The 21,201-nt window shown below is 39.4% G+C and overlaps 3 protein-coding genes across 9 annotated transcripts; all 3 read left to right on the top strand.

The window, feature by feature from the left end:
• The first annotated feature begins 1,454 nt into the window (after nucleotides 1–1,454).
• On the top strand, nucleotides 1,455–11,767 carry LOC120574989 (transmembrane channel-like protein 6). 6 transcript variants are annotated; one of them, XM_039825540.1, is made up of 19 exons: nucleotides 1,455–1,661; nucleotides 1,976–2,223; nucleotides 3,127–3,279; nucleotides 3,391–3,499; nucleotides 3,576–3,660; nucleotides 3,756–4,019; nucleotides 4,100–4,299; nucleotides 4,408–4,552; nucleotides 6,529–6,672; nucleotides 7,259–7,416; nucleotides 8,289–8,379; nucleotides 8,557–8,654; nucleotides 8,749–8,844; nucleotides 8,916–9,001; nucleotides 9,094–9,227; nucleotides 10,111–10,232; nucleotides 10,400–10,478; nucleotides 11,397–11,472; nucleotides 11,600–11,767. In XM_039825540.1, the coding sequence occupies exons 1-18, from the start codon at nucleotides 1,612–1,614 to the stop codon at nucleotides 11,469–11,471; spliced, it is 2,337 nt and encodes a 778-aa protein (XP_039681474.1). In that variant the 5' UTR covers nucleotides 1,455–1,611; the 3' UTR covers nucleotide 11,472; nucleotides 11,600–11,767. The 6 variants fall into 6 exon arrangements, 5 of the variants coding, with proteins under 5 accessions (XP_039681474.1, XP_039681475.1, XP_039681476.1 ...); XM_039825541.1 differs by having other exon boundaries at nucleotides 1,456–1,661; nucleotides 8,926–9,001; nucleotides 9,099–9,227; XM_039825539.1 differs by having other exon boundaries at nucleotides 1,459–1,661; nucleotides 8,926–9,001; nucleotides 10,056–10,232.
• A 1,031-nt stretch (nucleotides 11,768–12,798) lies between these two features.
• On the top strand, nucleotides 12,799–16,011 carry LOC120575183 (heterogeneous nuclear ribonucleoprotein A1). Its single transcript, XM_039825840.1, has 5 exons — nucleotides 12,799–12,888; nucleotides 14,658–14,744; nucleotides 14,838–14,933; nucleotides 15,047–15,190; nucleotides 15,354–16,011. The coding sequence occupies exons 2-5, from the start codon at nucleotides 14,661–14,663 to the stop codon at nucleotides 15,453–15,455; spliced, it is 426 nt and encodes a 141-aa protein (XP_039681774.1). The 5' UTR covers nucleotides 12,799–12,888; nucleotides 14,658–14,660; the 3' UTR covers nucleotides 15,456–16,011.
• A 284-nt stretch (nucleotides 16,012–16,295) lies between these two features.
• Nucleotides 16,296–19,323, top strand: cenpx (centromere protein X). Of its 2 annotated transcripts, none has more exons than XM_039823675.1 (5): nucleotides 16,296–16,408; nucleotides 17,022–17,073; nucleotides 17,173–17,226; nucleotides 17,301–17,389; nucleotides 17,966–19,323. In XM_039823675.1, the coding sequence occupies exons 1-5, from the start codon at nucleotides 16,325–16,327 to the stop codon at nucleotides 17,978–17,980; spliced, it is 294 nt and encodes a 97-aa protein (XP_039679609.1). In that variant the 5' UTR covers nucleotides 16,296–16,324; the 3' UTR covers nucleotides 17,981–19,323. The 2 variants fall into 2 exon arrangements, with proteins under 2 accessions (XP_039679609.1, XP_039679608.1); XM_039823674.1 differs by lacking the exon at nucleotides 16,296–16,408 and adding an exon at nucleotides 16,441–16,600.
• The last annotated feature ends 1,878 nt before the right edge of the window (nucleotides 19,324–21,201 follow it).

The raw sequence follows: 21,201 nt of genomic DNA, 5'->3' as shown, positions 1-21,201 counted from the left end.
AAGAGCGAGCAGCCAGGTTGGCAAGCGAGGCAGGAAAATAGGGAAGTGTTTAAGTCAATATTAAATTATCAAAATCAGGGGGAATTTTGGAGAAAGGTAATCAGCAATGGCAACAGTGTTTGGGATAACGCAATAAAAGGAAAACACTTTACACTTAATCAAAAAAAGAGTTGCATGTATATAAGTCGGAGAAGAAAACTGAAAGAGCAAGCAGGCCGAAAAATGGGCAATAAACCTACACAGTAGGCTACACTTTTCATTAAAAACATCCAATGGGTTTTGTGCTCTTGTATTCTGATGCCAGAAGGCTATAAATGTTGAGCATGTCCTTCTGTCATGCAGAAAATGTACACAGGAAAGGCAATAAATGGTGACACAATTACAGGATATAGGGAGAGCAGAGTAATGTTAAAAGTAGGCCCTATATTAGAGAATGGTCAAGGAAGGAAAGTGTTAATTAGTTTTTATCGGGGCTGAGCTGGAAAGACGAGTTTAAGATGAATGGAAACGGAGGGAGAGTAAAATCCAAAGGAGTCAGTAACGCAACAGTGCGGATGCCAACTGCCGTAGGCAAAAACCTCAAAGAAGAAAGAACCATTTTGTAACTCTAGGCATGAGCAGTGAGCCCTCAGGTGACTGACTAACGCATAAGGGCTACGGGGAAAGGAACAGGGCAGGGCTATTTATTTTACAAGGTGCAAAGGTAGGCTTATATAAAGATAAAAGATGTCTTTGGAATTTGCCAAAATGCAACAGCACAGACATGGCATTCAACAAAACAGACTTAAAACCGTAAGAACATTTCCAAATATGATGTTATTAATGCAGATAGGCTTACTATTAACATGAGTGTAATGTTCGTAGTATTCATATTTACTACCCTCAATAATACCCCTACCAATAATACCTCTAAATAATAGTCATACGTAAAATATACATATTTTTCCCATAACAAAAAAACAAAAAATAATTATATAAAAATAATAATAACATCAAAAAATTTAATATTGCACATGTGGGCTATGGCTACTTTAAGTTCCGCATTTATTTTAACCCCTAGATAAACACATGAAAAAGGCCATAACAATAGACTCACCCAATGCTCATCTTAGGCAGTACTAGTTTTTCCAACTATTGTTGCTAATTGAATGCAGTGTTGCAGTTCCTGAATGTGACCACTGGATGGCAGTGAACACTAATACACTTAGGTTAGTCTGGTACAACCGTTCTCTTAATACATCCATGGGTACAACATGGACTCCACTAATCATCAAAGCTGACAAAATAATGCCATGCTGATACTTGGAGTGGAACCTTTTCAATTAGTATTACATATTAGATGTATTTGTTTACAAGGCATGTCAGAGATGCTTTCGATTGCACTTCATCAGTAACAGGCAGATCACTTTGGACCAAATGCAAATTAGGTACAGCTGTGCTGAGAGACAGAGTGAGAGAGAGGAAGTCTGTATGATGAGTTTTGACAAAAGGCCAAGAATAGCCACAATGTTAGCAATAAACCCACTGCCCCGTGGTCCACTATGTGACTGGTGGTGAAGTCTGTGTCACTGGGAGCTGTGTGTTTTCAATAACCAGAGATCATCGAGGACCATGGCATACAGTGTCAACATTTGTGAAACGGATTCTGAGTCTGACTTTGAGTAAGTCCTTTTGAGAGTTTCTTAACTTTTTGTTGTTTAGTTACCCAACTGTTGTTTCCTCTGCATATTTGTTTTCATTTTGTCTTTGGAAGCACTAAACATAGATGTTACCATGAATAAACATTGATGGTTGACTTTTTTTCTTTAATCAAATTGTGTTACTAAGAAACTAGATTTTAGTTTTGTCTTCTTGATGTTCTCGACTCCGTGTTATTATTTTAGGCATCTTGCTCTTAAGTATAAGGAACTGGAAAGCATTCGGAGACTTTGGGGACTCTGGGTCATTATTTCCTCTGATGGTTACTCTCCCTCAGGAACCTGGGAGAAAGTGAACCAGGTCAGGTCTCCTTCCAGCTCGTTGCAGAGCCAGCAGTCAGCACCCAGAGGTGTCCACAAACGGACGTTTTTAGGGAATGCACACGTACAGAACATCTGCCATTTACTGCAAGCGGCCACGAGAGAGACGAGACACTGGACAGGGAGCAGATGAAATCTCTACAGAGGCATCACTGGTCAGCTGCTACCTTAAAGGTCCTTGCCTCAATGCCCAGTCGCACTGCTGGTGAGATGAAACCTTCCTCTACTGTCCTATTTGTTTCTTGGCAATGTTGATATCAGAATCCGACAAGTATGTATTGCCAAGTAAGTAACACTTACAAGGAATTTGCCTTGTCATTGTCAGTGAAGGTCCGGGGGCCTTGTTAATAAGGGTGACAGCAGAGGGGAAGAAACTTGTTTTGTGAGGTGAGGTTTTGTTCCTGATGGACCGCAACCTGGAATTTTAAATTCGGTGGATTTATGAGGACTGTTGTTGACTGCTCCTCAGATCTCTGGAGGGTAAATTGAGACAGCTTGCTAGACTATCTGTCCAATCTGAGTTTTCTCTCACACGTATTTTGCAGCGGCTCTGTGCGGAGTTTAGCACCGCCCATGACGGTTCTGATTGGTTTATAGTAGAGCTGGGCAATATATCGATATTGTGATATGAGACTAGATATCGTCTTAGATTTTGGATATCGTAATATGGCATAAGTGTCGTCTTTCCCTGGTTTTAAAGGCTGCATTACAATAAAGTGATGTCTTTTTTCTTACCAGACTGAACTATTATTTTCTTTTACCCACTTAGTCATTGTATCCACATTACTGATGATTATTTATCAAAAATCTCATTGTGTAAATATTTTGTGAAAGCGCCATTAGTCAACACTACAATATTGTTGTGGTATTGATAGAGATATTTGGTCAAAAATATCGCAATATTTGATTTTCTCCATATCGCCCAGCCCTAGTTTAAAGAAATGCAGTTAAACCAGAGCACGTTTTCCTCCCATCCCCGAATGCTATGTGGAGTAGCCAGACCTTCCTTCAGCGCGCATTGGAGGAGGTTCTGGCAAAGTGAGACTAATGTCCGCGTATCTGCTGCAATCTAGTCACATATTAAAGTGACTGTTCCTTGTCCACACAGGGATAAATAACGCTGCAGTAATTCCCCGACATGCCAGAAACTTGTCTCCGTTACACCGACACCAGACCTCCTCCCAAGATTCTTCTCAGCCCTCCAGACCAATGCAGGAAGACTCTGTCCAGGCCAATATCGAGGAGGAAATCAGTAATGAAGGTATACAGAAACTAAACCGAGATTCAGTGTTGGCTGCAGGCTGCAGCAACTCGTCTGCATGTGTCAGTGAATGTGTCAGTAATTTGGTTGTTTCTATCTTTTGGTTTACAGAAAACAAGAAGGAGCAGTTGGTGTCCATCCTCCGAGGCCTCTCAGTGAGCGAGGGCATGCGCAAGCTGCAAGCCTCGCCGCTCAGCCTGGCAGAAAAGATGGAAGTCAGGTATTTGGCACTGAACATTTAATGCCCTGCAAAATAAAGCCACAAGCACTGTGGTAACTTCTTATCTTTTTATCAGGCAACTTGCTTTTAGTGACGTAGCTGAGAGTTCACTCATCAGAAATATCCCATGCTACAGTCGTCTAAGCGTGTACATTTCAAGGGTGAGTAAAAATAAGTGTGCTATATAAGGTATAAACCATTTTTGTTTGTGTATCAGTCCTTCACTCATGTTTTTCTCCACCCCCCCCTCCCCCAGACTTGGCATCACTGCCTGTTTAGCTGCCTACCTGTCCTCCCTTCCCTCCAGCTGTGGCATTCACCCATAAAGAGACTGAGCGGACGTTTCGGAACCGGGGTACTTTCCTACTTCCTGTTTCTCCGGACCCTCCTGCTTTTGAACCTCCTCCTTTTCGTCATCAACGGCCTGCTCCTGGTCTTCCCTCAAGCCGTCAACCCTCCTCCCCGTCTTAATGACTCTAATCTCGACACTTTCACTGGCCTTGAGCTTCTCACAGGCACTGTAAGATACATCACAGCAGTATGAGCATACTTATTTCTGTGGCCCTCTCTTAAAAATCAAATCTCTGTTGTCTCTGGCAGGGCTACCTCTCTCAGAGTGTGATGTTTTATGGCTACTACACCAACATCATTCCCAAAACTTGTCGAGCTGCTGACTCCACTGCTGCTGAATCCCCTGATCTGCCAGTCTGTGATTCCAAAAAGCCGTACAGTATACCTGCAGCCTATTTCTTTACCATCGCCATCGCCTTCTACACAATCTGCATCATCCTTGTGTACAGGTTGGACAATAAATACATTACTTACAAAATAACTTATCTATGTAACTTCTAGAACTTATTTTACTTCATCTGCGTTGTGTATTGTATGGCTAAATTGTTCTCCTGCAGCATATCCAAGGCCTTCGGGAGAGGTTTTCAAGTCCTCAAGTCTAATGGGAATCTGGCAGGAAAAGTTTTCTGCTCCTGGGATTTTAAAGTCATTAAGAAGACATCTGTCAGACTGCAGTCTGAGAAAATCAGTACTCAGCTCAAAGTAAGCAATCAATTGAATATTCAATTAGACTCACTTAAGAGAAACTCATTTTTGATATAAATACAAACTGATTTCAGAAGTCGAGATGATGATTCTACATTTCCTTTAAAGGTCCAATATGTAATATTTGTACTGTAATAAATCCAAAAATGACACCAATGCCTCATCAGATATTAAGGAAACATGTTAAACTGAAATACTATCTTTTCTGACAACAATGCTAATTTCAGTATTTTTTCTTTTTGAAATTTACATTCCGTGACGGAATTTATGTTTATGTTTTGATCTGTGTGTTGTTATCAACGGCCCAGTTTGACAGCCAGCCGGGTTGCCAGATATACCTGTAAAACGTAAAAACCCCGCGCTACAGCTGTAACATTAGTACAGCCATGAAAGCAGCACCAACGAACAGGATCAATGGAGATAGATTCTACCCGACCTAAAAAAAAGAAAACAGCATGTTTCTAACAGTTGCGTGACCAGAGACATAACAACCCCCTGGTAAATAATGGAGATGTATTTGAAAGATGGAGACAGCTTAGAGCCCAAAAGGACGCAGAGTTGGCTTATTTTCTCCTGAACCGGTAAGCATTAACTTCAGGCTAATTTATCACAGCTACTAGGGACGAGCATTTTTTGTCATTTCAACATTTGTGTTCTCACATTGAATTATATAGCTAGAGTACCCGAGTTGGTTACCTGCAAAACAATTGAGACACAGCCAGTAAAGTGATCCCGACTGTCTCCCGGCTAACGCCGCCATGCTAACCCTGCTACCTGTTAACGTTACCGGAGAACCAGGCAAGCAGCCCACGGCTGTTTACACGTATAGCGCTACCTCCGGCTGGAGCCGACACGGTGAGTTATTTAACCAAGCAGAGGGGGGCTGTAAATCGGAAAGAGAGAACTGTGAGTTTGCAGTGTGTTTAGCGATTTTTTTTTGCCATAATTCTAAGCCAATGAAGTGTGTTCAGTCGGTAAGGTAGTGGTATTTTTAGCGTTTCGTATTGTAATTCTGTGTTCGAGGAAGTGTGCCTGACTGGCGCGGTGGAGAGGACAGTGAGGTTGTTGTGTTTTTAGCGGTTCATACTGTAATTTTAAGGCCCGAAAAAGTGTGTCTGTCAGTTGGTTACAGAGCTCACGCGTGAGCACGGGCTTTATGACTGTCAATATAGCCAGCATCTACCGTTAGCTACTCCGCTGTGCTGTGGAGTAATGTCTGGCTATGTGAGAAAAGTGTCTAGCAACGTTGTTGTGAATGCTGCGGTCTCAGCTTGGCAACCCCCGTGAACTTCGAGTCTGGGCAGGAGGGGGCGGGGGAAACGACTCTCCAGTATTTTGAATTGGTAGTGCAGTAACTATTTTAACCGCTAGCTGCCAGTATTACACACAATATTACATATTGCACCTTTAATGGTAGCATCATCATTTAAAGCACCATCATTTAAAACCTGAACAAACTGGCTACACATACTTCTTTTAAAGCCGATAATAATCTTTGAAGACTCCAAAGTGAATAAAAGTGAATAAAAAATAAAGAGGCAATGGTCCAAAATAAACCTATCGATTAGGGTAAAAGAGAAAGAAATGACAGAAAGTCTTTATGCACTCACTCATTAACATAAGTTCAGTGTCAAACAGGAAGCTTTTTTTTTTCTCAACTGTTTTTTTTTATTTAAGTAAAACATTTTACATCCGGTGCCACATAGCGCAGGCCATGGTGAACAAGGCATAGTGAAAACAGTGTGTCACTTCCCTTCAAGTCTCCTACCCACCCACAAACCAACCCAGTTCAGCACAGGAAGCTTGTGACTGTTTAGCTGTATGCTCCTCAACATACACAAAGAGCCTGAAGACGGCCATTTTCTTATGAAGGAATGATGTTTTAATATCCTGTTCTAAACCTAATTGAGTGAATATGTCACCAAGATCATTTAAATGTGGCTCATCCTTACAAACTGCTGCTCTTCCAACAGGAACTGCTGTCTGAGATGTTGCATGGAGAAAATCAAAAGAGCTGCATGCAGCGACTGTGCCGCCTCATGCTGCACCTGGTGGCGTGGGCTGCATGTCTGGCAACCATCTTTCTGAGTGCCATGGCAGTCCACTACCTGTCAGAGGTTAGAGGTGCTGTGCAGCCAGCCATGACAGATTTCATTCACGTTTCTCAAGACAGCTCTGATAAAGAGGCGCCTTCCGACCGCAGTTAATTTACTTCTTCTTTTTCTTTGCTGGTCGATGTTTAACACATTTTATTTTGTCTGTTGGGTTTGTACAAAATTGCTAAGCGTGAGAATCGGCAGAAACAATCCTGATTTTGATACGGGAGGAAGAGTTTATGTTCAACATAGTGGTTCCTAAACTATTTCCTACTTTTGGAGACATTCCTGCATCCTCACCTGACATGGCAACTTTAATCAACTGGTAAAATATTGAGGGAACTAGTAATAGTTCAACTTCGTACACACACACTGCCAGAGACACAAACACAAAAGGGTCCTGCTGAGAGCAAGATATGCTACTTCCTATTTTAGAACCTACATTAGCCAGTGATTGTTTCTTCACTTTCTGAAACCTATGATTTTGCTTTCTGAATAAATATTGGTAACCCGAATCAGAGCTATCTTGTTTCTTTGTTGTTCCCAAGGTGTTTCTCTCATGAGGTGTCTGCAGTCATTACAGTAATTTGTCCATTTTCTTTCACAGGGTGCCATTAAACGGAGTTGTTTGGAAAAAACTGAGCTGCTGCTCTTGGCTGCAGTGGTGTCAGGCATTAACCTGTTACTCCCGGGCCTCTTCAATCTGTGTGCTTGGGTGGAGAATTATGACTCACCCAGTGTTCTCGTCTATGTCTCCATCTTCAGGTGAGAAAAAGAACTGCACGAAACACAGCCAATGTTTTAGTAAATACATGTTCTTTTGATTATTGTTTTATTTGCATAGAAGATTTTTTGGCATTTAAGTTTAAAAAACAAATAAAAATAACGAGCACATACAAAAGTGGGAGAGACCAAAAAATGTTCCCTCCACTTATCATTTGAATTTTCTGTGCATAGACTCATAAAATGTTATCCCTACCATTTATTTCACTCATTGATTCATTTGAATCTGGAGCTTTCAGTGTCTTATTATAAACTTTAGCTTTAATTATCCCTCTTCAATTTCATTCTATGAAGTATTATTGTAGTGTAGAAAATATTTATGTAATATTGTTGTGTATTTCCCTTATGTATCGCCCAAATGAATCATTACATGTCTCAGCCTTTAAAGATATATTGTAAAATTCCATAGATTACATATTAATTAGAACCACTATTTACAAACAGAATAGCATCCCATAGCTCTATGCGCTAGGCTTATACTCTATACCCTCAATAAAGATGCAAATGGTTGATGATGATGATGATGATGATGATGATGATAATATACATTTTATTTGTAGATTTGACAGATCAATCCCAAAGTGCTACAGATTAAAAACAGGGTATTAACAGAAGCAAAATGAAAATAAAATTAACTATTAATAAAAATAAACACCTAAATGTGTATTTTTGGATGTTTTTTTTTCATTAGTCTGAAAAAAATAAATGTTATGGAAGCAAAATAGCCCAAATCCAGTGCCAACCTGGAATGCCAGCCCAAAATCCAATTGTCCAGTTTTTGCCTGCTGTGTCTGGCCTTAAAATATTACTTTTTAGCAATAATCATGGCTGTTGTCTAATCATTATTTTCTCAGGAACCTGTTGTTGAAGGTCAGTATTGTTGGAGTGCTGTGTTTCCGATGGCTGGGGAGAATTGCTGTGGAACGAGAACGTTGTGGTATAAAGGTTAAAAACATATTCATATATTTAAACTTCTCGTAATTGTAGTTGTGGAGCGACACTGAATTGTGCAACGTTCTTCATTCCTAAAAAATGTGGACACAATAAGTGATTACATGTTTGGCTTTGACCCAATTCTCCCTTATGATGTGATCTTTACAATATGTTTCTGTTTTCCTTTAGTGTTGGGAGAGCTTTGTGGGGCAAGAACTGTATCGCTTGCTCCTGATGGACTTTGTCTTCACAGTGCTTTACACTTTTTTCGGAGAGTTCCTGTGGAGGCAAGTTGGCGCTACCCACGAATCACGCAACTTGATTCTGTCGTTTGCCGTTTTTATGAAACCATTCACTGAATGTTTTGCATCTTCCCTCTAGGCTCTTTACCAAGCAAGTGCTGAAAAGGAACAGGATGCCAGTGTTTGACATTGCTCGTAATGTGCTGGAACTCATATATGGACAAACCCTTACTTGGTAATGATGCAACATTACACCCAACACTTATTTAACAAATAAAAGTTTAAATAAACATTAATGATCTTCAGTTCTTCTCAGGTTCGGGGTGCTGTTTGCTCCACTGCTTCCTGCAGTCCAGATCATAAAACTGTTTGTGCTATTCTACATGAAGAAGGTAAGTACAGGTACAGCAAGTGTTGTTTCAACATTGTACAGACACTGATTTGCATGACAAAGTTCACATTCTTCCTCTGGTTTCTTCCAAAGAGCAGTCTGGTGCTGAACTGTCAGGCATCGAAGAAGCCCTGGAGGGCCAGTCAGATGACAACATTTTTCATCTCTCTTTTGTGCTTCCCCTCATTTCTTGGCGCTGCCGTGTCTGTCACTTACACAATTTGGATGTGAGTACAACAAACACTGTCCCCTCTCATAATGACTAAGTAAGCATGACGTCCACAATCTCAGACACGTATGTTTCTGAAAACTGGCTTTCAACATAATGACTTGCTGTCAATATACTCCAGGAATTTACTGTACTCAAAGTGTATGTTAAATTGAAAATATAACAGTGACTAAAAGGAGAATCCCATTTCAGTTTCACCATGTTTAGATTAGCTGATGTTCCTAATAAATACAAATACTAGATATTACCCTTGTACGGTAGTGTAAGGCTGGGGCTGTAATCTGTAATCTGTGTTTTTTTTTTTTTTGTTTTTTATTGTCACAAATCCCATGAAAAGACCAAAACCAACAATCATTTAAACTACTAACAAATACGTCTATGTGCCTAATATAGCTATTAATTTGTGCCATAGACATCCATTGTTGTAATAAACACATCAATTAGCATCAGAGTTACACTCTATGACATATTCCTTCATTATGATGAATCATAATAATGTGTATTAATCCACAGCTCAAAGTAGTCAACACAAGTTTGGCAAATATACTCATTTGCTTTCTTAGTGAGAGTTAGATGAGAACGTTGATACCACTCTCATGTCTCCTATGTTACACTATTCCTTTTAATGATTTATGTCTTGAATTGAATGGGCTAACACATTGTTGGTTCTGCTCTCTTTATGTGATATGTTAACACAGATATAGAATAACCCAAGCTAACCTCATCTTTAAATCCAATGTGCTTGAGTTTGGAGCAATTGAAAAGTTGTTCTTGTCCAAATAGTTACAAACTGCACCATATTTTCAAATCAATCTGATGTCCACAGGATTAAACCCTCGTCAGTGTGCGGCCCTTTTAGGAATCTCACTACAATGTTTCAGGCCAGGCAGCTGTGGGCCCAGGAGCTGGAGAACAGCCACCTGATCCTGTCTTGGCTCAGCTGGGCCTACAACTCTCTGATGGAGAACCCACTGTTCTTATTCCTCACCACTGGAGTCTTTCTGTAAGTGGTGACATGGATGTAATCATTTTTATATGATTTTTTTTTTTGTTTTCTTTGTAGTATTACTATTTGGTGTATTGTGGTGGTAATGCTATTAACAAAGTGTCTGAATAATGTTTATGCTTTTTCAAATTTGAACTGATCTCTTATGCTTTCTGTATTTTCAGAATGGCGATATATTTTCACACTCAGGTTATTGATGGCCAAAGGAGAATCATCAGTCGGTTAGGAAAGCAAATTGAAAATGTATGTCTAATTGAACAAGTGTATACAGCCATATATAATGGTCTATGCTGTGTTTTTTTTTTTTTCTAGCAGGGATGCTAGCGAGCATGTTTCTGTAATAGAGGAAGCTCCAGTTCCAGTATCACGTTCCTGGGACCCTAGTTTTTTGTGTAAATGCTAGAATGTAGTTACCCAAACCTAAACCCTGTCTTTTAACTTAATCCTTCATTGCTACCTTCATTGCTAGCTAGGTGCTAACTTACGTGTTGACATTTGTGCAGTATTCCAGTTTTGTTTGTTAAATAGGGCCATAGAAATGCGGTTGTAGAAATGCCTACCACTGTGGTCCTGAAACTGCAGCTTCCTCTATTGCAGGAACGTAGTAGGCTTTGAGCCAAATGTTAACCTTATGTCAGCATGCTAACAATGCTACCATGCTGATGTTTAGCAGGTGTAATGTTTAAAATGTTCACCATCATAATTTTGTATTAATTGTCATAAAGAGCAACTGTTTGCATTCTTAAAACATCTGACGATGTAATGATGGCACTAGAGGAAAAGTTAAAGGATACCAAAACAATTACAGTTCATCCTGAGGGAGACACCAATGGTAACCAATACAGTCCATAATACCTACAAAACATTACCTTCTGGTGACCCTAGAGGAAAAATTGGGGGATCACCAAAGTTGGTAGGAATAATTATTGGTGCACCATGGATATCTCTACCAAATTACAAAGCAATATATCCAAAAGTTGTCGAGACATGCCATGAAAAAACAAAAAATGTCAACACCATGGTAGCGCTAGAGGTACAGTAAGGGCATTACCAAAGTCCAAAGAATCTATTAGAAAGTTGACATTTGCAAAAAACATTTGCTAGCATGTCTAAAAACCAATGTTGATATTAATCTTCTTGTATATGTTCTGTTGTGTACAGGAGGGTAAAGACAAACAGTTCCTCATCACCAATTTGCAAGCCATTTATGAACGGAGTGGTCTGGTTTCCCCTTAAGGTGGGTAGTCTCGAAACTCTATATCCTGTGCGTGGTTGTAACAGTCTTTGTTTGCTCACTTTTTTTTAATGACCTCACTTAACAATCTCATGTGAACACAACAGTTTTCTTCTTTTTCTCCCCCTAGTCTGTCGCTGAACAATATACACACTAAAGCAATGCAACGATATTAAATTAGAAGTGAAAAGCACCTCGGCATTGACAGGTGGTTGTCAACGTCATATGGAATGTCAGCTACAAGCTACAATGAGAATACAAAAACCTGTAACAGTAAAGTGTATTAATTTCAAATATATTCCATAATGTTTAGCTTCTTAAGTTACTGGAGTAACTAATCCTGGCTGTTAGGCGTGTGTGTGTGTATATACAAACACATACACACACAAATTTTTATATATATATATATATATATATATATATATATAATATATATATATATATATATATATATATATATATATATATATATATATATATATATATATATATATATATATATATATTATATATATATAAAATAAAAAAAAAATTGTGTATGTGTTTATACCTCCCTAGGATGTGTATGTTTTTTATGTGTAGTTATTTTTCAAATTATGTTAATGCTTATGAATAATTATCTTGAACATGAATGAAAATAAATTTGTTTTTTATTGGAATGAGGAACTCTCTTGATGTGTTTTTTGGAAAATTCAACAACATGCAACTGTCACCTTATCTGAAAACATTGTATCTGATTGGCCCAAACACTACAAGTATTCCTCCATGTCATTCACCAGAACACAAACAAACAAATTAATATTTTGCACTTTTTTGTGATGTGTCCCTGTCAGAATGGAAAATGAATGCATTGCAACATACTGCTATCAACGTGAACTACTAAATGCAACGTCCTTATTGCAGCTGTGCCCTAAGTTACATCCAAGCACGCTTTACAGAAAAAAATAGTGTAAAATGTTTTCTTTTAGCATCACAGGGATAAGATTTTCTAAAAACACGTTCAACACAACGCTATGTAAAATGTTAATGTATGCTGAGAATAAAAAAATGATACATAAACAAATAACTATGGAGCTGGTGTTATTTTAAAAGAGCAAAAATGTAGAGGGTAAACAATGGCTTATTACATTTTACTCCTTTGACAACAACTGAAAACCTGTACTACACGGTGATGTCACACATCAAACAAGCTTGCTGTTAAGTCTGCAGCTCCATTACCAAGTTCTCAATAATGTCAACAATTTGTTTGGCATTTACTTTTCACCTGGCTGCTGAACAAGTTGGGTAACTCTTTGACTAGCCACTCAGTCTTGTCCCAGTAAACGTCACAAGAAAAATCCCAATATACAAACCCACTCCACAGCAAGTTACTCTGTACTTGGAAGAGCGGGTTGCTAAACCTCTCCGTAATGACCTCTGGTAAGTACCAGCTTTCTTGATTTCATGTGCTAAAAAATGATGTTCCTAATTTCACATACACTACTGGTCAAAAGTTTTAGAACACCCCAATTGTTTCAGGTTTTTATTGAAATTCATGCAGTTCATTGTCTTATTGTACTCTGAAATGAAAGAATGGAACAATTTAAGTTAAAGAAATCATGGAATCAATTTATAAACCAAAATGTATTCTACATTTTTGACTCATCAAAGTAGCCCCCTTTGGCAGATATAACAGCTGAACACACTCGTGGCATTCTTTCTATGATGGAAATCAAATATTCTTCAGAAAGTTCTTCCCAACTCTGTTGCAGAAGTTCCCATAAATGTGTGGCACATATAGGTTGCTTTGCTTTCACTTTTCTGTCCAGTTCATCCCAAACCAGCTCAATGGGGTTTAAGTCTGGTGACTGGTGCTGGCCACTCCATGTTTTTAAGCTAACCATCTTGTTCTTTTTTTTTTTTTTTTTGACTTATGTTTTGGGTCATTATCTTGCTGTAGGATGAACCCCTGACCAACTAGGCGCATACCAGAGGGTACTGCATGGTGCTGCAAAATGCTGTGGTAGCCGTTTTGGTTCAGGGTGCCTTTCACTCTGTACAAATCACCGACCCTGGATCCAGAAAAACAGCCCCAGACCATCACGCTTCCTCCTCCATGTTTGACAGTTGATGTCACACACTGAGGAACCATCCTTTCGCCTACTCGACGGCGTACAAAAATCCTGCGTGATGAACCGAAGATTTCAAATTTTGATTCATCAGTCCATAACACCTTCTTCCAGTCTTCAGTAGTCGTACACTGACGAGGTTTCTTGGCCCAGGCAAACCTCTTTTTCTTATTCTAACGTCTCAGCAATGGCTTTCTTGCTGCAACTGGACCTATCAAACCTGCAGCTCCAAGTCTTCTCTTTACAGTTGAAACTGAGACTTGCTTATTACGACCACTATTAAGCTGTGCTTGAAGCTGTTGTCCTGTGAGCTGTCTATCACGCAAGCTGTTGACTCTCAGAAACTTGTCTTCTGATTCTGTTGTGGCTTTGGGTCTGCCAGACCTCTTCCTGTCAGTTTCCTCCAGTTTCTAAGTGCCTTTTGATGGTGAAGAATACTGTACTCTCTGACACCTTGACTTTCTTCGCAATTTCTCTGTAGTAAAGACCAACATTCTTAAGTGTTATGATGGTCTGTCTCTCTTCCATTGTTAATTGCCTTTTTCCTGCTATTTTTATGGCAACACACTACTTTCTGCAGTACAATACTGTTCAAATAATGCTCACGAGGGTATGGTACCCCACAGTGTGTTCCAACAATACTTTTATACAAACAGAGGGGGTTGTAAGTAATCCAGACAAGTTGGAACACCTGTGGGAATTGGTAGCACCAACTTTAAAAGCTTGATCAACCTCCATTGCTGCACAACAGCTTTACGTTGTTTACCCATTTCTTGTTCCCTGAAAAAGGCCTTTTTGTAAAATACTGAAATGTACATTATTTTTCAGTTTTGGGTAACCTTACTTTTTTTTTTAACCTCAGGCAGTTCACCACTTACCTTTACCATTTATTGGGGTGTTCTAAAACTTTTGACCAGTGTACATGTAACGTTACATTGTAAAGCAATCATACTTTTGATTTTTGCAAATCCTTGTTAAAACATTCTTAAATTATCTAATTTTTATTATTTTGTAATTGTTTTACAATCCTCACCACAAGCACAGTGTTAAAAAAATCTTCCAACCAATTTTTCTCTCCAGATAATGGAAGTGAAGACATCTAACCCAAGAGTGTACATCAGTCTTCCAAAGAAATATGTTGCTGCTTTTGCTGAAAATTATGAACTGGTGAACAATTTCTCTCATTCCCATAACTTAATTTATCTTTTTGACCTGAACTACATTATGTCATGAAGGTTATGATTTTTCATCATTTAACAGGACCATTGGTTGGTTATAAAAGAGCTGAACCCCTATGTAACTGAAAGATATGTACGAGCTTACTTTCGAGAATGGGGCACTGTCACAGCATGTAAGGTAACTGAAAAGAGAATGCTTTATTATACCTTTTGTTACATTTTCAATTAATTGTGAAGATCTAGATTTTTTCACTTAATTATACAAATTCCCTTCTGATGATTGGATTCCAGATTAAGATGCGCCCCAACTTGGAGGGAAAGAAGGCACTGGCGTATGTGAGGTTTTCTACAGCGGATGAAGCGGACAGAGCAGAATGGGCTGGTCCTCATTACATTGGAGGCGATGTGGAAGTAAAACAAGTTGTTAGTCCAAAGGTGAGCTGTTTCTCTCCTGCCTGTTCTCATAACAGACATAAAATTAGAAAACTTGTAAAAATGAATGTTTGTTTTTTTTTTTTAGTAGTATTTGATTTTAAAAGCTTAGGCTACATTTGCTGTCTACGTCTTCATTGGCTGACTATAACAATCTGTCTTTCAGATGGAGGATTCAGATGAGGAGGTCACCGCAGGCGTTGCTACAACTCAACCACGCCGTTCAATGGGCTTGGGCTACATCCTGGAAGATGCTCAGTGGTTATGATGAGTTGGACAGTTAAAGAAATACCGTGCAACTTTATCTTTAAGTTTAAAATCATATATGTATGTTTGAATTCATTTAGAGATTGTAAACTAACGTGGCTCAGAAAAATCAACGTGGCTGCAGTGAAATATTCTGTAAACACAAAGACAAAAAACACTGATATAAATAAAGCAGCAAATCCTCAGCAAGGCCTAAGTAAGAACACCTGTCCTACACCTATGGATATTTGTTTATCTGTTTAGCTGAGTTGATGTGATATATATTTTATTTTGCTGATTCTATGTTGTGTCTTATGATTGTCTACCTTGGGTGGATAATAACATTGTATTCTATGTGTTTAATGTTTGTCTAGAACATAGTGGTGTTAAAATATAGATTATGTTAACTCCCTTTGTGCAGCCACTGTTGATGAATGCAATATGATTATCAATTTATAAATGATATGACACTGCTATACCCATCTATAATTGCCTAAAGAGATGTAGCTATATCACATAATCTAACAAATCCTAAAAAATAAAAATAACATTAAAAAATAAAAATGAATAAAACATTGTGATGCTTATACAGTGGTTATACATTTTAACAGCTTTTGTTTGTGCTTTCATATATAGAGGAAATATATTGTTTGGTATAGACAGCTCTGAAAAGATAGGATTTTTGCTTTAGAATTTGTGAATATAAAATGTAGTGGAAATAATAAGCACATTAATGGAATAAAACTGCGTCATGGTCAGTGAATCCAATTTTTTTTTCTCCAAAAAAATAATATAAAGTGAAGGTAGCCAATATCATCAACGATAAATCAATTACTCCACAGTTTTGTACGTCGGCATAATATTGGGCGGTGCGAATGACGTCAGAGATCAATGACGAATCCCTACGCAGAGCGCCAAATTTCTCACAGCGTAGAAAACATGGCGGAGAAAGACGCAGAAATTGGATTCAAAAAGGTAGAAGAAAAGCGCTGCTTTGATTATGGTTGTTTATATACTTGAATTAAAACGCATACTGCTTCTTCTTTGTCGCTGAATTGCATGTATTTGCTCTCCTTAAACATTCACGCCGTTGCTGACCCTGTCCACAGAGCACATCGATACAACTTCGCTAAGATATTATTCAGTGAATTAACAATACAACGCCATGTAAGCCGAATGAAAGAACTGTTAATTATGATGCAAAACAGTGCTCTATAGTCACTATTATGGGAACACTAGCGTTAGTACTTTCTCCCATTAGCCACATTGACGTTTTTCCAAAGGCAGTTTGGTGTAAGGAAGTCACGTAGGACAACGCATCAGCAAGTTAGACAAAAGCAGTAAAATAGTATCTAGAAAACCAAGGGAGGGCTTCTGCAAATGTAGAGAAGGAGATACGTTTTTTTTTTTTATGTTTTAGTTTTGTGTAACGTAGGTTAGCCTATTTAGTTTTCGTCATTGATAAACATAGATCATCATCCTAAAGGGAAACCATTTCCTTTGGCAACTTACTCCTTAGGAAAAAAAAACTATTGAGTTTGTCTTATACGCTGTACATTACAATGTTCTCTAATCTCCTAATTTACAGGAGACCGTAAGCAAACTCTTGTCAAGTTCTTTCAAGGAGGACAAAACCAGATGTGAGTTTGATAAATATTGTGTTGATAAAACTTAAGTCACATCTCCAAAACGCGTTTTATTTGTGAATCTACAGCTCAACAAATCTCACTCTGTTACAGTAAGTGGTGATGCTGCGCTGCTCATGGCTGAGTTGCTAAAAGTATTTGTCCAAGGTAAGGAGTTCTGTTGGGTATAGTTGTATACAGATCACTCAGTGATGGACCTTAATGTGTTATCTTATCTCCAGAGGCTGCTGTGAGATCACAGAAACAAGCTGAGTCTGAGGACTGCGACCAAGTAGACATCGAGCACTTTGAAAAGATCCTGCCTCAGCTGGTGCGTAGCTCAAAATTGGGGGTTTAATGTGTTATTCAACAGCCATAAATTAAAATCATAAGGATGCTTTAGGGGCCTGTGTGATCCAGGAAATTGTGTTTTTCCATGTTGGACTCCTGAATTCTGAATTGATTCTGTGATGCACACTCAGGCTGGATCCTTCAGAGTATATTGTTTGATTATCTGTGCAACTATTATGCACTTTATACATTATTTCATCTGCTGCCTGTTACAGCTAATCATAAGAAAAAGTACAGGGCACTCCATGTGATCATCTCTGACCCAGTATTGATTGTTAAACTTTTTCTTTTTGGAGTTTAGTTAGTATTCTTTATATTGTTGATACAGTTTAGTTGATTTTGTCTATATATCTCAGCCTCTTGTTCTTGGTGAATGTGGCTCAGGCTCTTTTTCTGAAACCCTACGCTGGACCCGCTTAAACTGCTAGTAGTTTGTTTGTTATATAAAATGCTGGACAAACATATAAAAGCAAATTGGACATAAGACATCATCAATGCACAAAAGTTCCATTTCCAATTTAAATCTCACAGTTTTTCCATTTCTTTTCCTATGCAGCTGCTGGACTTCTAGCACAGTGATGCCACAAGATGGAGCCAGAGTGTTGCCTGCACGTTCCTGCTTTAATCCTACAACATCAATTCCAACATGTTTATTTTTTTCTGTATAACTGCAATTTCATAATCGCTAAAATGTGAGATTACATTAAGATTCTCATTCTGTATGTATATGAGTTGTGTGATTTTAAAGTAGAAAGCAGCGGTGCTGTCCACACGCCTCCATTGCCACCACCAATAAGGCCCACCTGTGCTCCTCCGTGCAACAACAGGTGCTTCCAGCATGCTCCATAGTGCCCTTCATCAAAGCCTCCTGGAGCAGTTGGAAGCAATTAGAGTAATAAGGGGAGCAGCCAGTCCCTTAGATGATGACAAGTGCCAGGAAAAAAGGAGTAACCCCTCTGGCCACTTTGAAGTTCCCTCTTGCTGTCCTGCGATGTTTAGTTAGAGGTGGGGGGAAGGGCAAAGGGGACCTCTGGCACAGGGGGAAAGTTGAATGGGAGTGTGCGTGCACGAATGTGTGCACGTGTTAGCCAAACAAGGCCAGAGACCACACGCATAGATATTCTGTTTGAAAGGGACCATAACAAAACACATTGGAACATGGTCCAAAAGAGCAGGGTGTAATTCTGAAGGTAAATAAACAAAAGAGGTGAGCAGTAGAGGTGCTTTCGCTCCTTTCATCACAGCAGAGGAGGAAGTTGGGCCCACAAGGGAGAGGGTAATGTGGGGTTTTCTAACCCAAGTGCCTCAGATGGTTTTCCACCAGTGGTGTATTTGACCAACATGTCTTCACCATGAGTCAGCATAGCTTTGCAACACCTTACACTATTTATTTGTTTGGCTCTTGAGTGACTCACTACACTTACAATTGCTGCTCACATAGAGCTGTAAGCAACTTAGGCTGAAGTCAAGAGTCCAGGCTCAGATAGGTGCAGCACATTTTCAGTAGGGCCCAGACTGGATTTGTGTTTTCCCAGGAGAAACTTCAAGGCAGGCCTTCAGGAGAAGGTGTGTTTGGGTTGGTTGAAGATTATTTTAATAATACCATGATCATTATTGCCAAAAAATAACTTTGTGAAGTAAATCATTTCATTCGCAGCAAGTTTTGAGTAGTAAACTGCAGATCCACGCTTTGACAACCTGCTTACTCCGATGAGATGATTTTATTACCAGATATGACACCAAATAATCTTGCAAAAAGAGTACAATACATCCTTAGTTATTACCATGGTAAGAAACAAATTTGTAAAAGGTGTATTTTTGTATACTGTCGCCTTTCTGGAGGTTCATTAGCGATGAAATGGATCTCCAGCTGTCAACCCTTGCAGATTAAATAAAAATGACTGCTGGATCCCTCATCTCTCTCTTCTTTTCCACAATGAGTTGTTGGAAGGTCTGTACTGAAGTAGTGCGCTACTGTACAACTTTTCTCTGTATGCATCTTAGTGGAACAAATTACATCTGAAGGCAGTATTATTAAACATTTGAAAGCAGTTAGGACAAGAATGGGGAGGGGCATTGAAGAGAGTAATGAGTTAAAGCTTTTCTTGATCATACATTAAAAGGCAGGGAGTGTCGACAGCCAGTCGAGACGCTTTGGAGAAGCTCTGGAGTGAGAAGCTTTTCCCAGGAGGAACAGACTGATCTGTCTCCAGCTGTCTCTGGCTGGTCTTTGGACAGCGCTGCTCATGGGACAAGGCCCTCATCGCTTGAAGATATCTGCCTGATTGTAGCCATCAATATCAATACTGATTTTATGGAAGCCCCAGTAACTGCCAGGATGATCCTTTATGATCAAATAAAACTAAAGGCATGTATAAATTCGGAGAATACCTGTCCATTTTATTTGGCTGTGAGTCTGTACCTGAGACTGATAAGGCTGTGTCTAACAGTAACCGTGGTTTAGGGTGACGTCTGGGTTGGAGTCGTCTGCATCGGTCTTGAGAGTCCCTGTGAGGGTCTCTTAGGATTATATCAGATTTCGCTTAATAATTCCTGACTCACTAGGCTGTGGTTGTTTTTTCTGTTAGAATGACACAGCTTCTCCCATCTCTCTAACTTTCCATCATTTCAAAGCCCCTTTCTTCTCGGGGCCAAAACTAGGGTTCCGTCTATGACAAGTGATCATAATACACCCATATCCATGACTGTTGGATCTTCTGCGATGGCTGTAACAACATGCAAGCAAGCAAAATCCCAAAAAGTTTATAGGCTTATATGACACATGAAACATTCACTTTTACCATGGATGTGTACATACAAAAACATTTAATGTACCATATACATAATTTTGCTCTTTTTATCTGACGGACCTTGTACTTTTTTGAATCTGGGTAAAATATTTGGCTGATAGTATGACATCTGGGAAAGACAAATAAGCAAATTTACAATTCTTGCAAAGACAGGACGACAGGAAATCTTAATCCATAAAGAAGCTACAGGTGGCATCTGCTATTAGTGCTAATTTACCCCAAACTTAAATTTAAAAACATATGTTTGTGAGTATTTATATAATAAATATGTGATGGCATGCATTATGCAAAGCAAATTCCTTGCAAGTGAAAACTTTGGTAATAAATATGATTTTTTTTCTTCTGAAGAAATCGGTTCTCGGATCTTTGTGTATGTGTATGTGTGTGTGTGTATGTGCTTGCATGCTTGTTGTGCTTGATCTGGGCCTGTGATGCATTAGTGCCTGAGGAGACAAGAGGCCCTTGTGGCCCCCTCATGGGCATGGAGCTGTCTAACCATGGAGGAATGCTGCAGGGGACACAGAGCGAGTGCATTCCTCTTAGATGCTCCACACGCAACTCACGCACACATGAAAGGTTACAAAAATTTAGAGCACTGTCAAAAAAAAAAAAAAAACATGGTCGCAGACGTTTGGTGCGCACGCGTTTCACAGAAAGCTTGCGTGCGTGGAGAGAATGCAAATATAGAGGCAGAATCTCTGTTGACTGTATATACTGCTGTGAAATGCGGGTTTCTTGGAGGCTCCGGGCCTCTCTGAGGGGCCTGGGGTCCTAAGGCTAAGCTTTGTTAAGGAGCCACGGGGCCCACGCTGGGGATGATTAGAACATACCTGGCAGTTTGAGCCACTTGGGCGCTCTTCTGGGATCACTTCTAACTGGTTGTGGCGCTTGGCTGTTAGTCTGAGGCTGGAGATGGTCTGCTGCTGTGCTCTGCATATCGGTCGGGGCTTTGGTAGCCACAGGGGGCGGAAAGGAGTCTTCC

This window comes from Perca fluviatilis, chromosome 15 (assembly GCF_010015445.1).
Source record: "Perca fluviatilis chromosome 15, GENO_Pfluv_1.0, whole genome shotgun sequence".
NCBI lineage: Eukaryota > Metazoa > Chordata > Actinopteri > Perciformes > Percidae > Perca > Perca fluviatilis.
This window is presented reverse-complemented; position numbering and strand designations above follow the sequence as displayed.